At 48.4% G+C, this 13484-nt stretch overlaps 1 protein-coding gene across 2 annotated transcripts in view; it reads left to right on the top strand.

The window, feature by feature from the left end:
* The window catches only part of ZNF395 (zinc finger protein 395), a 44741-nt gene extending 31670 nt beyond the window's left edge, over positions 1–13071 (top strand). For both annotated transcript variants that reach the window (XM_045461518.1, XM_045461527.1), the window contains exons 4-10: positions 1184–1293; positions 4925–5160; positions 5623–5723; positions 6461–6737; positions 8103–8195; positions 9076–9179; positions 9480–13071. In XM_045461518.1, the coding sequence (XP_045317474.1) occupies positions 1184–1293; positions 4925–5160; positions 5623–5723; positions 6461–6737; positions 8103–8195; positions 9076–9179; positions 9480–9591 (1033 nt within the window). In that variant the 3' untranslated portion in view covers positions 9592–13071. The remainder of the gene's footprint in view (positions 1–1183; positions 1294–4924; positions 5161–5622; positions 5724–6460; positions 6738–8102; positions 8196–9075; positions 9180–9479) is intronic.
* Positions 13072–13484: the final 413 nt, after the last annotated feature.

The following is a 13484-nucleotide window of genomic DNA, read 5'->3' as shown; positions in this document are numbered from 1 at the left end:
TATGTATATATATATATATATATATGTATGTATATATATATTCTCATCTCCTAATTTCTATATTATATATTCCATTGGTCTTGTAAGACTAAGAAGGAAAATTGGCCAGTGGGGATTGCCGTATGTTCAGGGTGTACAAGTAGTCAAGCCCCATTCCATTATTTCTGTGTCTGTCTGTGGGTACTACCCTTGTTGACAGCATATCCAGTGTCTTCAGACCAGACCAGAGCAATAGTATTTGCTTGTGAATTCAGTAGAATGCTGGCAAAGAAATTGTTTTGTTATTCTATGGAAATAAAAATTCAAAGATCACACACAAAAAGGGGATACTAATATGTTTACTATATTACTAGTCTTGGTTTAGCTGCCTCAAACATGGTCCCAGATTTCAGTGGATCTGAACTGTAAAGAAATAATTAATATAGTCCTTTGAAATAGATGAGCCACCTAGAAATTTACTTCAGAATAACTTTTCATACATTGGCCGTAACTTATAGACAGCTCTAAGTTTACTTCCACATAATGTTTATATGGATTTTTAAAAGTCCATATGGATTTTTTAACATATGGATTTAAAAAAATTACATGTAAAATTTTATAGACCTCTGGTTTCTAAGCATTGAGATTTACACCAGGAGATTTAGTGTTTCTGGTTTACTTGCTCATTGGCTTGTGTACTACGTTCAGGAGCTATCAGAACACCTCATCATTTTTCTTAAGGGGAAGGGAGAAGAACTGGTTAGTGTAATTGCACCTTTCTTAAATTTCAATAGAAGATGAGGAAAGGAGGGTAATTTTAGTGCCTTCGAATTCCAGCAGGCGTCTTTTATCCCTGTGGTTGATTTTATTGCTTTTGCTCTTCTTCCTTTCCCCCAAGTAAAATTCTCAATTTTAAGCCACAGTTAGAGTTACAAAGTGAATTTCGGGGACAGTGGCGCTGCCTCCAGGTGTCAGCAATGGCATGGGGACCGACCTGCTTGCATTGGAGTTGACTGATACTAGAAATGCAATTCAGAATGGGTATTTTTCATGAAGAATGAGGAGAGAGACCTTCATGCTTTAGTTAGCACGCACACTGGCTAAGTGGAGTGGGGGTATAGAAGGGACAGTCCAGAAGTGCAAGCCGATCATGCTACCCGCTGTGTCAGGAAGTAACCTTTGGCATTTACCCACTTCAATCCAGGAAGTCGGATGCAGTGGAAATGGATGAGATGATGGCAGCCATGGTGCTGACGTCCCTGTCCTGCAGTCCAGTCGTGCAGAGCCCTCCTGGGGCTGAGGCCAACTTCTCTGGTGAGGAAGGGGTCCCTGGTGGGTACTGGGTGTGGCACAGGCCCGCCACTAACTGCCTTTGCTTAGAGCAGCCAATTGCCTGGCAGTAGGATTTCCGGAGTCTCTTCTCACTTGCATCTCAGACTGGCTGAGTGGCATTGAGTTAGATGCTTCCATTCTTTTTCTTCAGTTTCCTCAGCTGGGGAGGAGTTTCCTGGTGCATTGTGAAGATGATTGAGCATGAGGCTGAGCCACACTGGCCACTCGAGTAAGTTCTTCCATGGGAGTAAGTGAGTGAGGCACTTTGGTGGGGGCCTGAACAAGGCCAGTAGAGGAATATTTAGTTCACAGAGAAACTTACTAAATGGTCCCCTAGTGGCCTCAGAAGATTCATGCCCCCATTCCAAGTGCCTAATTCAGCCTTGTAAATTAGTGAGGGCCTACAGGCCAAGGACCTGGAATAAATGAGCTGAAGTCTAACAAATCCAATTGCTTAACACAGAGCAATAGTATGACTTCACAGCAAATTCCTGAATTAAAAGAAAATCCTTCTGGTGCGACCCCTAAAATATATATGATCAGTAATATGGGAGGAAGAAGGGTTGCCTTATGTTAGTAGTTTGACCAGACTGATAGTGAACCTGAAGTTGTTTTTGAACTTCATTATAGGGCTGGCCTAACTTACTCCCAGGGAATAACTTTTCTTCATTGGTGACATCTAACTGAATTGTAGGCTACTTAAAAGCTTACAGGAAAATATGAGTTAGCTGTGAACACTTGTCAGGAGGAAAGTGGCCTTTGCAAGTATCCCTCATAAGGAATTTCCCTAGATAGAAGGTAAATTGAAAGGTGTGGTTAAGCAGGCTCACTTCCTTCACCCAGAGCCTGCCAGACAGCACCTATGTGTGAAGCTGAGCATTGCACACCTGCTCTGTTAGTGCCTGGGAGCTGCACAGGCAAAATGGGGAGGAAAGGAGCCAACTTTAAGTTTTTTAGGAAATTCCACAAGTTTCAGAGATCCAGGAGGAAGATCAGGAAAGTGTCATAAAGGCAAAGAAAATCATTGACTCCAATTACCATCAGGTTGTGTGCGTCTTGTGTGTGTATCATACATAAGTACACGTTCACACACACACCCCAGCACCAACATTAGACACATCTAACTGATAATATGCCATGATCCTGATATCTTAAGTCCCAGTTTGACAGACATTTTTAATGGTCTATTAAAGATTTTTTTTCCATTACAGTATATTTCTGATCTTATGGTTGAAGTCAGTGGAAAAATAAGGTTCCTTGGCAGCTAATTATATTGAAGTATTTTGCCAGGTGAGGTCTATGCCTTGCTGTAATAATCATGGGTACTATTTGCACAGAAACCACGTATTCTCTTTGTTCTCTGTACTGTTGGGATGGCTGTGTGTGTGTGTATGTGTGTGGAACAGAGGGAATTCTACACATTTCTGAGAAATTCACTGTAAACTCTCATAGCTGTGCATTTGCAGAGGAGCGCTTTGTTTTCATGGTATAGAAAATCTGTTACCCTTGCCCTAGAAGATCTTATGATCTAAGGTAGAGTCATTTATGTTTATCTTAGAACATAGAGATTAATGTATGATATTACATTTTTCTTTTGTTTTTTGTTTTTCTCCCATTGTATGTCAATTTGCCAGTTCCAGTGTTTGAGCCATTTGGGCAGTTCCTGTGTGGAAGGCTGCTGTACTATAGGGTGAACCTGCCATTTGACCTGCCCTTTTTCTCCAGAGGCCTGGTCACACTAGATGCAGCATTCTATTCCCTGGCCTGTCTCTCCCTGATATACATGTGTGGGCCTTGGACCTGTTGGCCCATTGGTGGCTTCTGAGTTCTTCCCTGAAGGGTTATACTGTTTTAAGCCCTACATGTGCATGTTTTCAAGACATGGGTCGCTTCAAACTGGGTTTTCAAGAAGTCATAGCTTTGAGACTTGACAGTGATACTTAGGAAGGGAAGAGTTCCTCCATCCCATTCTCTTCATTTGGAGGAGAGCCTGCCTTGGAAACACGGAATGCTGGGAATTTCAAATGTCTAGATTAGCCTAGAAGCAGGCTAATCGAGCTTGGGAATCGAGCAAGATGAGAGAAAAGCATTAGGGTTTTTATCCTGACCATAAGGGATGTAGTAGTTGACCTTAGAATCCAGGGTAGGGCAGCTGTTTGGAATGGCTACCCATGCCAGCAGGTGGGGCTTTAGGGGGCATGGCCATCATATGATACATGTCACAGTTCCCCGCTACCCCCTTCTCTTGCTATTTCTGTGTCTCAAAATTTCACATTCTCCTGTACTATAAATTAATCTGGATTTATGGCCTAGTCATGGAGAGTCTAGGTTGGATCTAAAGCAGCAACAGGCAGTTGTTTGTTTGTTTGTTTTAAATGTTTATTTATTTTTGGGGCAGAGAGAGAGGGGGACAGAGGATCCCAAGTGGGCTCTGCTCTGACAGCAGCGACCCCCATGGAGGGCTTGAACTCATGAGATCATGACCTGAGCCGAAGTCTTGTGCTTAACCAACTGAACCACTCAGGCGCCCAAGACAGGCAGTTTATAAACTGAAAATTGCACCTGTCTCCCTGTGGTCTTCTTCCTGTCTAGACGCACCACTGGGAGCAGGGCAGTGGGTTCGGGGCTGTGTTGGATGGAAGGGCCTCCCCGTCAACTCGTGATTAGTTTGAACTGGCTTTGCCACTCCATGGTGGGGTAGGGGGAACCCTAAAACCTCTCATTTCTGAGCTCTGGTAAAAGGATCCCTGCTCTGCACTACTGGCCATTTCTTACCACAGCCACGTGGGTAATCATTAACCGACAGACACACACTGCAACTTTGTTTTATGTATTATTAATAGAAAGATAACGAACTCTCAGAAGTTCGTCTTTCCTTCTCCAGATGTGTTGCTTGTGGATAAAAGCAGGAGTCACCCAGGCTGTAGCTAGTCTAGTAAATGTCACACCTCTTGTAGCCATAAGAGCTGGTGCAACTGTTTTTTCACGTGCAGGTTTTGAGGGCCTTCCCTGTGTTTAAATTCTTGAAAGGCATTTTTCAAGAAAGCCTGGCCCAGAAGCCCTTAAGTTGGCCTTGCCATCTGACTCTGCTGCTGGAGGAAGGATCCCACATGAGATCTAGCAGGCTTGTGGTGCAAGTTCTCATCAACCCTTTCAGGCCTACATGCAGGAGGAGGGGCTCTCCCTCCCCACACCCCACTCTCCTCCCTGCTTTTCTTTTTAACATATAAAGTGAGAAATACATTTTAATTAGGTTATCTTTCTATTAACAACACATAAAACGAAGTTACATTGTGTGTATGGCGGTTAATGATTACCCACGTGGCTGTGGTAGGAAATGGCCAGTAGTGCAGAGCAGGGATCCTTTACTGGAGCTTAGAAATGAAAGGTTTTAGGGTCCCCCCCCCCCCCCCCCCCCCGCACCTGCCCATGGAGCGGCAAAGCCAGTCAGAGCCAGAGCCAGGAATTGGATTCAGGAACCCAGACTGCAAACTAGAATTTCATGGTCTCTGACTGGGGCTGTTGGTCTGGATCTGGTGTAGACAGAGGTGTGCCAGAGGTGTTCCCTGCCTGGGGATAGTGTGTGAGCGCCCTCTGTCTTCTCTCTGGTCAGTTTCCCGCGCGGCCTGTGATCCTTGGAAGGAAAGCGGTGATGTGTCGGACAGTGGCAGCAGCACCACCAGCGGGCACTGGAGCGCGAGCAGTGGCATTTCTACGCCCTCACCTCCCCACCCCCAGGCCAGCCCCAAGTATTTGGGGGATGCCTTTGGTTCTCCCCAAACTGATAACGGATTTGAGACCGATCCGGATGCTTTCCTGTTGGATGAACCAGCTCCACGCAAAAGAAAGGTATGTGATGTGGTGTGGGGCTGATGTCAGCTTGGGGCTGGCTTTGGAGGGTATGGGGGGTCCCCCAGGTCCTGGGTGTTCTCAGGCTCCATCCCATTTCAGTTTTCCTTTGTTCCTCTGTTCCGTCATGATATCCCCAGGAGCCTACTCCTCCTCTTTTATGCTTGTTCCTTTTCACCTCTGCCCTGATCTCTGCCCTCATTGCTGCTCTCACATAGGGCCTGTGTGTAAGGGCCTCTGGCAGGGTCTTACCCACAGCACGAAGCACTGGTGTTGGCAGTGGGACCGAATCCTGGGACCAGGCTCTCTGCCCCTGTCTGTCAGTTTCTCTGGTCCCAGGGAATCCCTTCCCTAGAGCCTTTTGTTGGCTTGTGTTTGAGGGCAGCTCAAGTCTCCACTGGATGAGGGTGAGGAGCGGGGAGGGGAGGGGCACATCCCAATGCTCCCATCTTCTTCTCCTAGAACTCTGTGAAGGTGATGTACAAGTGCCTGTGGCCAAACTGTGGCAAAGTTCTGCGCTCAATTGTGGGCATCAAACGACACGTCAAAGCCCTCCACCTGGGGTAGGTATCAAGCCCAGGGCATCTTTGCCTAGAGACCCACTCGGGTGTTCCTCCAGCCTGCCACCCACAGCCAAGAATGGTTCTGAGAAAACGATTTGCTGAGAATACCACCTGGTGCCTATCCCCGACCCCTGTGTCTGGCAAAATAGCCTGTTGGAAAGAGATCTGTGCTTGGAAGGGAAGACCCTCTTCTCATGGTGAATGATGACACCATTCATCGGGAAGGAGTGCCGCCCATCCTGTGGACGTGTCTTCCTGCCTCACTGTAGGGGGCAAGACGTTTGAATTCTGGGTAGAAATTGGGTAATTTGACGACACCTCATTGCGGGTTCTGTACCTGCTTCCCCTCAGGGAGCTGGGCTCCATTAGCTCTGACTCCCTGGAGCCAGAGCTGCTCAGGGAGGTGGAAGATGACCCCCCAGCCCTTTCCCTTGAAGAGAGAGTGTGACCACAGGTAGGTGGGGCCCGGAGGGGACCTGGGGCAGAGCCAGATGACTGTTGCAGGAAGAGAGACACGTTCTGTGAGAGGAGGAGCCTGAGGTGCCAGGAAGAACCGTGTTCAAGCACGTAATCCTCTATGACGCCTTCTGGCGTCCCAGGACAGGGCCTTCTGGATGTTCTCGCGGGCTCCCTCCCTGACTTATTGGGTGGGCCTGGGCAAGTGCTCTTCCGTCTTCTGCCATGCGTTTCCCGAGGCAATTTGTTCCTGACCCTCACTGCATCTCCTTCCCTCACAGAGACACTGTGGACTCCGACCAGTTCAAGCGGGAGGAGGATTTCTACTACACAGAGGTGCAGATGAAGGAGGAAGCTGCCGCTGGTGCCCCCACAGCTGACCCAGCCCCAACCCCCAGCATGACCAGCCCACCCCTTGCTCTCCTCCCACCACCTCCTCCCAAAACCCAGTCCTCAGGCCCAGAACACCCTGGCCTGGAGTCTTATCTGCCCTCTGGTGCTCTCAGCAAGTCAGCTCCTGGCTCCTTCTGGCACATTCAGGCCGACCATGCATACCAGGTATGAGGCTGCGGCACATTGGGAGCTCAGCCGTGTGGCCGTAAAGGATGTTTGGTGTCTGACATGTCACTGGCCAGCCTGATCACAGGCCACTGACCACCCTGACCGAAGGCTGAGCCCTTTGGCTAAATTGCTGATCTCTAGCTTCTATAAAGAGGGAAAGAAAAATGACTTCACACTCAACAAATGTGGGAATTCCAGAGTTCTGCATCAGTGGCTGTCATGAGTAGTCACTAGAATCTGGCTGAATCCCTGAGTAACCAGGTGGATGGATTTGGACTGGGGAATCGTTACATCACTGGTTATAAAAGTGGATGGAATAGTGCAGTTGGGTTGCCCAGAGTAAATCTGTAACTTCTCTAAAATTGTGTTACATTAACAAACAATCCAGCACCCTTTGTTTTAAATACCTACCGTGTGTCAAACATTGGGCTAAACTTTTTAAATAGAATAAGACATAGTCCCCAACCAACCTTGTGAAATGCATGGTTTAGCTGGAGAGAGAAATGAATATGTAAGTTTGATTGAGTATAATGAGTGGTCAAAGTACCTTACGAGAGGCATGAGAAATTGCTGTGGGCACAGGAAGGATCACGCTGTTATGCCCACGTAGCTGGGAAAGTTGTCATGGAGGGGGTTACATGTAGGATGGTTACATGTAGGATGGAGGGGGTTACATGTAGGTACTCTGAACACACAATTTGCTTTCTGGCATTTTTTTTCTTAAAATCCTTTTATGCCTTCAGCTTGGTTTTATCAGACTCTAGGGTGATTTACACGTTAGTAATTAAAAAGCAGTGCTCTCAGTCAGACAGCCTTCACAAAATGAGCCAGCTCTCCTTCTCATTAGAACGAGTGGCTGCCTGGTTAGTTTATGTTTGGCCAACTTCAGGAGGCCCTTCGGGCAGCTGGCTGACCCTGCAAGTTGGGACCTATAGAGGGCGGCTGCATCCAGGCTTCCAGGAGAGTGTTGCTGCTTCCCAGTGGTTGCCTGGGGACATCATATACTTGGTGCAGCAACACCACCTGTGCTCAGAAGGGTTTTGGACTGCTTCGGGGAACTGCCTGTAGCATGTTCTTGGTAGGTGAGCCAGCTGAGAAGCTAATCCACTGTGATGATTCAGTCATGGGGCTGGCCTGAAGACCAGCTCTCAGAGAAGGGATCCAGCAAACAACTGGAGCCAGGGACTAAGGAGGGTATCAGAGTTGGGCTCGCTCTGCTGGGAGCAGAGTATTCGCGTGCACCCCCGTCCTTTCCTCTTGGAGGCCCATGCTCTGTGGCTGACCGTGAAGTCGCAGGGAACATGGGCGGACTTGTTAGCTGCCTGACTGGGCTCCAGGCTGACCTGCTCTCGTCTCTGGCAGGCTCTGCCATCTTTCCAGATTCCTGTGTCACCACACATCTACACCAGTATTAGCTGGGCTGCTGCCCCCTCCACGGCCTCCTCCCTCTCTCCGGTGAGTGTGCCTATCTCTGAGCCCGTGGGCCCCCCTGGGGGTAAGCCTCCGCATGTTACCAGTGCTGGAGGCCATCTCCCCGCACTTGCCTCCAGTGCCCAAACTTCCTGAAGGCCCCCATACACTCTCCCCCTTGCTTGCCCTCCCTAGTGTGTCACAGCCCTCCTAGGAGGTGCAAGGAGTGTGTCTGCAGAGGAGAAGCCAGATAAAGCAAGGTTACTGCCTAGGAAGTCACCAGGCGGGTCTGCAGTCAGTGCCCTATTGAGCTCTGAGTGTGGGTGGGTGCTCGTTAAGGTTTCAGTGTGGAGAGAGAGGAGGGCAGAGAATATGGAGGAGGTGGGGAGGATGAGGGGAGGAGCATGAAAGAAGATGGGTGCTAGTGGGGGCACTGGGAGGACCGTGGCCTTAGGTGGCTTGCCTCTGAGCTAAAATAAATCAGATGTCCTTTTGAACCACCCATAGTAGTCGTGGTCTTAAATATCGCCTACAGGAAGGCATCACACATTGTCAAACCTGGGTGCCTGAAGGTGGCTTTCAGGCAGCGCAGTCCCTCCCTCGTCCCACATGTGGTAACTCCATCTAAACCTGCAGGGAGCAGCCCACCAGGAGGCCAGGTCAAGAGCCTCCCCTGTTCAGGGCACTCACTCTTTCGAAAATGTGGTTTAAAGGCCTGTCCCTCACTCTGCAGCCTTTCCTCCCTACCTGGCCCCTGCTCACCTGTGCCTGGAATATCTTACCAGGGAAGGCCTCCTGCCCTCCTGCCACAAAGAGGGGCTTGGCGGGTGTGGCTGACTTTCCGGTGGGATGGTTGTCTCTCCTTTTGCTTCTGCCCTCATACCCTTGGCCTGTGCTTACGGCCTCTCTCTCTCCCCATGGCCAGGTCCGGAGCAGGTCACTAAGCTTCAGCGAGCCCCAGCAGCCTCCACCTGCAATGAAATCCCACCTGATTGTTACTTCTCCACCCCGGGCCCAGAGCAGCGCCAGGTGAGACAGTTTGCTCTGTGGCCTCCCTTCTGGCTTCTGTCCTCACCGTCCCCACTATAAGTGTGGGTTCTGAGTCCACCAACCCTAGTCTCCTGGGTTAGTTCCCCCAGGGTGGCTGGGGGTGAGGGGGTAGGGGTGGATGCAGGGGAGGGTAGATGCAGGGGCGGAGGCCTTTGCTCCTCTGGCCCCTTGGCTCTTGCCCTTCCAGCCTCTGCTGGTTTGCTCAGCCTCTCGCCTGGCCACTGTCCAGGTCTGCAGCCACCACTGCGTGTCTGTATCCTCCTTACTCTTTTTTGCCAGGAAAGCCCGTGGGGAGGCTAAGAAGTGCCGCAAAGTGTATGGCATCGAGCACCGGGACCAGTGGTGCACGGCCTGCCGCTGGAAGAAGGCCTGCCAGCGCTTCCTGGACTGAACCCGCCCTGCCACCGGCTCATCCTCCCTGCTCCCTGCCCCCACCGGCAGCCAGACCGCGAAAGACAGACGCGTCCCACGCCCTCTGCAGAAACCTAAACGATAAAGAGTGGACATTGGGAGTTTGGGTTCTATTGGCTAAGGTTTAATACGTAAAACATTTCCCCCCTCCCTTTTGGGAACATTTGAGTTTTTAAAAGAAGAAAGGAAAATACTCCCCCCGCACCCCTAAAATAGGAGAGAGCCGAAACTGACCAAGGGTATTCTGCAGTGAACCAGAGACCAAAGAATTAATTACCCTCTCTTTCCCACGTCTCTGTCTAGGGGATTAGTTTGCATGTATCAAAAGAAGGAACAGCTCATTCTGTTTTCCTGCTGAGTTGGTGAATTCTTTGCTTTCTCAACTCTTCCAGAAGGGACTGTGAGCAAGATGAATTTACTTTTCTTAAAAAAAAAAAAAAAAAAAAAGAAAAAAAAGTTTCTGGCTGATGACTCTGAGAGCAGGACCTGCTGTGGTTGGTGGGGGGATAGTGGGGGTATCTGTGCACTTTTTAAGGTGCAGCCAGCCCCTCTTCTCCACCCAAATCCAGGAGAAGGGAGAGCCTGTCCTCACCGAGCAGCTTCTATGGAAGTAAAAGGAAAACCCTTTCTTGATGACAACTGTTTGAATCTGGGTTCTCTCTGAAGTTGGGTTGCATCCCAACAAGTATTGTATGGCTTCTTCTTAAAGCCCAGACTAATAGGTTTTTAAAGACTGTCCCCAAATAGCTGAGCCAAAAGGCTATACGAATTCACTTTTTGAAATGTGGCAGTTAAACACTACCTTGATCATTCTTTCCTCTGTTCCTTGAGGAAACATTGGAGGGTTTTAGTGTTCGTGAAAGCCCTCTGCTGTTACCTGAGTGAATAAACTCCCTCTTGATGTTCCTCCCTCCAGTTATGGAGGTGACACCTTTAAAACACTTTGTTTTCTTTTCCCAGTGTATTCAGAAGCCTTTTATCTGATTCAAGTTCCCTTTCATTTGGGTGAGAGACCCCACCCCCACCCCTGTGCAGGTTCCTCTTTGTCTCTGGCTTTACCTGCGATTTTCCCATTCCCTCCGAAGGCTGCAGTTGGGGCTGGCGTGGGGGATGGAGAGAAAAATAAAAAAAGGAGAGAGAAAGGTAAGTGGCAGCTTGCCCCCATGTTGGAGTGCGAGTTGGCAGGTTCCCGAGTTTTAGGTTGGGTCAGAGGGCCTGGGAGAATGTGATAGGACAGGACTCTGCCATCAATGCAGGAGGTCTCTGGAATTTTATCAGTGTTGGTCCAGTTCCTGAGATGGGAGGGTCAGTTTGATGTGGTGCGACCTTCTCAGAGGTATCTGCTGAGCACCATTTCTCGCCGGCAGGTGGGAGGGGGAAAGTTAACTCTGAAGAACTCTCTGGAGGAGGGGTTGGGTTAGCAGCTCCTAGTGCTTTAGCCCTCGTTTCTGGAGGCCTGAAGAACTGAGAGCAGCCTGGATTGCATTGCTTGGGAAGTAAATATGCAAAACTATTCTTGTTGATGAGGAAGATGTGGACGGGGAGCTTGGGGCCCTGCCGATCAGTGCTTAACTAGGACCAGACAAGCTGAGACCTCAAAGGAGGGCATGTTTTGTTTTGGGGCTCCCCTTTCTTTTAAGCCTGACTTGTTTGGGAGTTCGTCAGGCCAGCATGAGCATGGCCACTTGGTGCCCAGCTGTCTGGGGTCCCGGTACTGCACTTATATCCCTAAGGTCGGGGGCTCGAGAATCCCACCAGACCACCTATCCTGGGGCTGGGCAGCAGCGTCCGTCCCCTGGCTGTAACCAGGCCATCCTCTCTTACTCCCAGGTGGAGATACTGGCCTACTGAGGATCCTTTGGCCACTGCATGTGGGACTTGTGCAGGTGCTTGTCAATCTGTGACACACAGAGTATTAGAAAACCTGCCAACCTTAGAAGCATGGTGTTGTGAAGGGTGATAGTGACCCGGGTTTGGTGATGGAGGGAAAGACACTCATTCATAGGTGTCTTTGGTGGTAATGGGGTATATTTTTAAAACTTAGTAAAAAAAAATGTGGAATCTGTCCCTAAAGCTAGAAACCAGGCCAGCAAGAGGTGGCCCAGTGTCCTTCTTCCTGTCCCTTCTGCCGCCCTGAGAATTAAAAGCTGATGGCAGGTTGTGGATTGTCCTGACTGCTCACTTCCCTCGTTCATCTTCAGATCTTCTTGGTGAGGGGAGGGAGCTTCTGAGACGTGAGGACTCTGCCCAGCAGCGTCCTCCCCTCTCTTGATCAGGCTCTTGTTGAGTCTTGTCTTCAGAAAAGCTGTTTTCATTTTCCCCCTCAGTTTGGACCGTGTCGATATAACTGGACAGCAAGACTTCCTCTAAGTGAGGTAGGCTTCTCATGTCCTTGGTACACAGGGCAGAAAAGGAAGAGGAGAAACAAGAAATGGATGAAACAGTTTAAAAACTGAGGTGGCTTTTTTTTTTAATGTTTTATTTTGGTGCAGCTTTCCCCTATCTGTATTTGCTCCTCTCTCCTTTTCCATGGTGATGGCCTCCTCTAGCCTCTGCCCTCTCGCTCCATCTTGTGGCTGTTGTGTTCTTGACATGTGGTCTGTCCTTGGGGTTGCCCTGTTTGTTCTTCTCGGAGGGTGGGGGTGGCTTGTGAACTGATCAGCAATTTTGCCTGTTCTCTACATCTTTATGTCTCTCCCTGCTTCCCAGCCCACCTGGGCAGCAGAATCTGATAGGTCAGGTGCCACAGGAGTGCATTTGAAACTAACAGGACTGATTTTTGAAAGAAGTGATGTTGGGAAACCCATTTATTCCAGGGATGTTGACCCTATTCAAAGTATTTCTTGGAATTTACCTTTGGAGTCTGTGGTGCCTGCTTGGAATAGCCTTAATGATACTAAATCTGTACCTATGCTCATTCAGTGCGGAGTCTGGTGAATGATGTCTGTGGTCAAGTGAGATCACAGGCGCAAAGCTCATGGATGGACCAGTGAGGAAAATAGCTTGGATATATGTGGTTCTTAAGCTGGCTGTGAAAGCAGGTTTGTAATTTCAGAGAGCGTTTTGAGTGATAGCCACATTGTGATTCTAAGCCTATAGCTTGACTCCTTGGAGGACATTATTAATTTGGATATGGAAACTCGGATTTGTTTGAAGAAATCTGTCCTGTTACTTTCTGGACCTCCCAGGTTCTGACTTTACCAGGGGCCAAAAAGAAAAAAATAAGAAAGAAAAAAAAAGAAAAGAAAAGAAAAGAAAAAAAAAAAAAGGAAAAAAGGAGAGAGAGAAGAGGGAGATAAATCCCATCTGTGAATTTGTCTTATTGGCGCCTTTTCCCCCAGCTGTCTTCCAAGTATTATTTTTACTGTTAAAAATTTTTTTAAAAAAATGTGAAATGTAATGTTTTTACAGCAACAATATGAAATATATTTTATAAGGAATAAAATGGTACATTGTCTGATTTAATGTGTGCCTGTCCCTCTACCCCTTCCCCCTACAAAGGATAAGATTACTGTTGTTCTTGGTGTTAAACAAATGGTGGCATGTGGGCAAAGCGTACACATTCATTCATTCATTCATTCATTCATTAGCTTATAATAACGATAGGGACAGGGTCCAGGCCAAGTGCACACATGAATAACCAAGTGCTGACCTAAATAATCCAATGAGAGAGTTACTACTACTATTCCCATTTTACAGATGAGAAGAGGGAAGCACAGAAGTCAAATAACTTACCCCAGGTCATAAACTGTGAAATAACGGCACTAAGATTGTAATCCAGGTAGGAACCATTTTATATACTGCTTGTATTGACAGTGGGGAGCGTGTTCTTGGCTATATCCCTGAGTTGGTTGAGGAGTTGGCAAATGACTT

The sequence above is a fragment of the Leopardus geoffroyi genome, chromosome B1, assembly GCF_018350155.1.
Source record: "Leopardus geoffroyi isolate Oge1 chromosome B1, O.geoffroyi_Oge1_pat1.0, whole genome shotgun sequence".
In the NCBI taxonomy this organism is placed as follows: Eukaryota; Metazoa; Chordata; class Mammalia; order Carnivora; family Felidae; genus Leopardus; species Leopardus geoffroyi.
The sequence above is the reverse complement of the archived record's forward strand: the minus strand, read 5'-3'. Positions and strand labels throughout refer to the sequence as shown.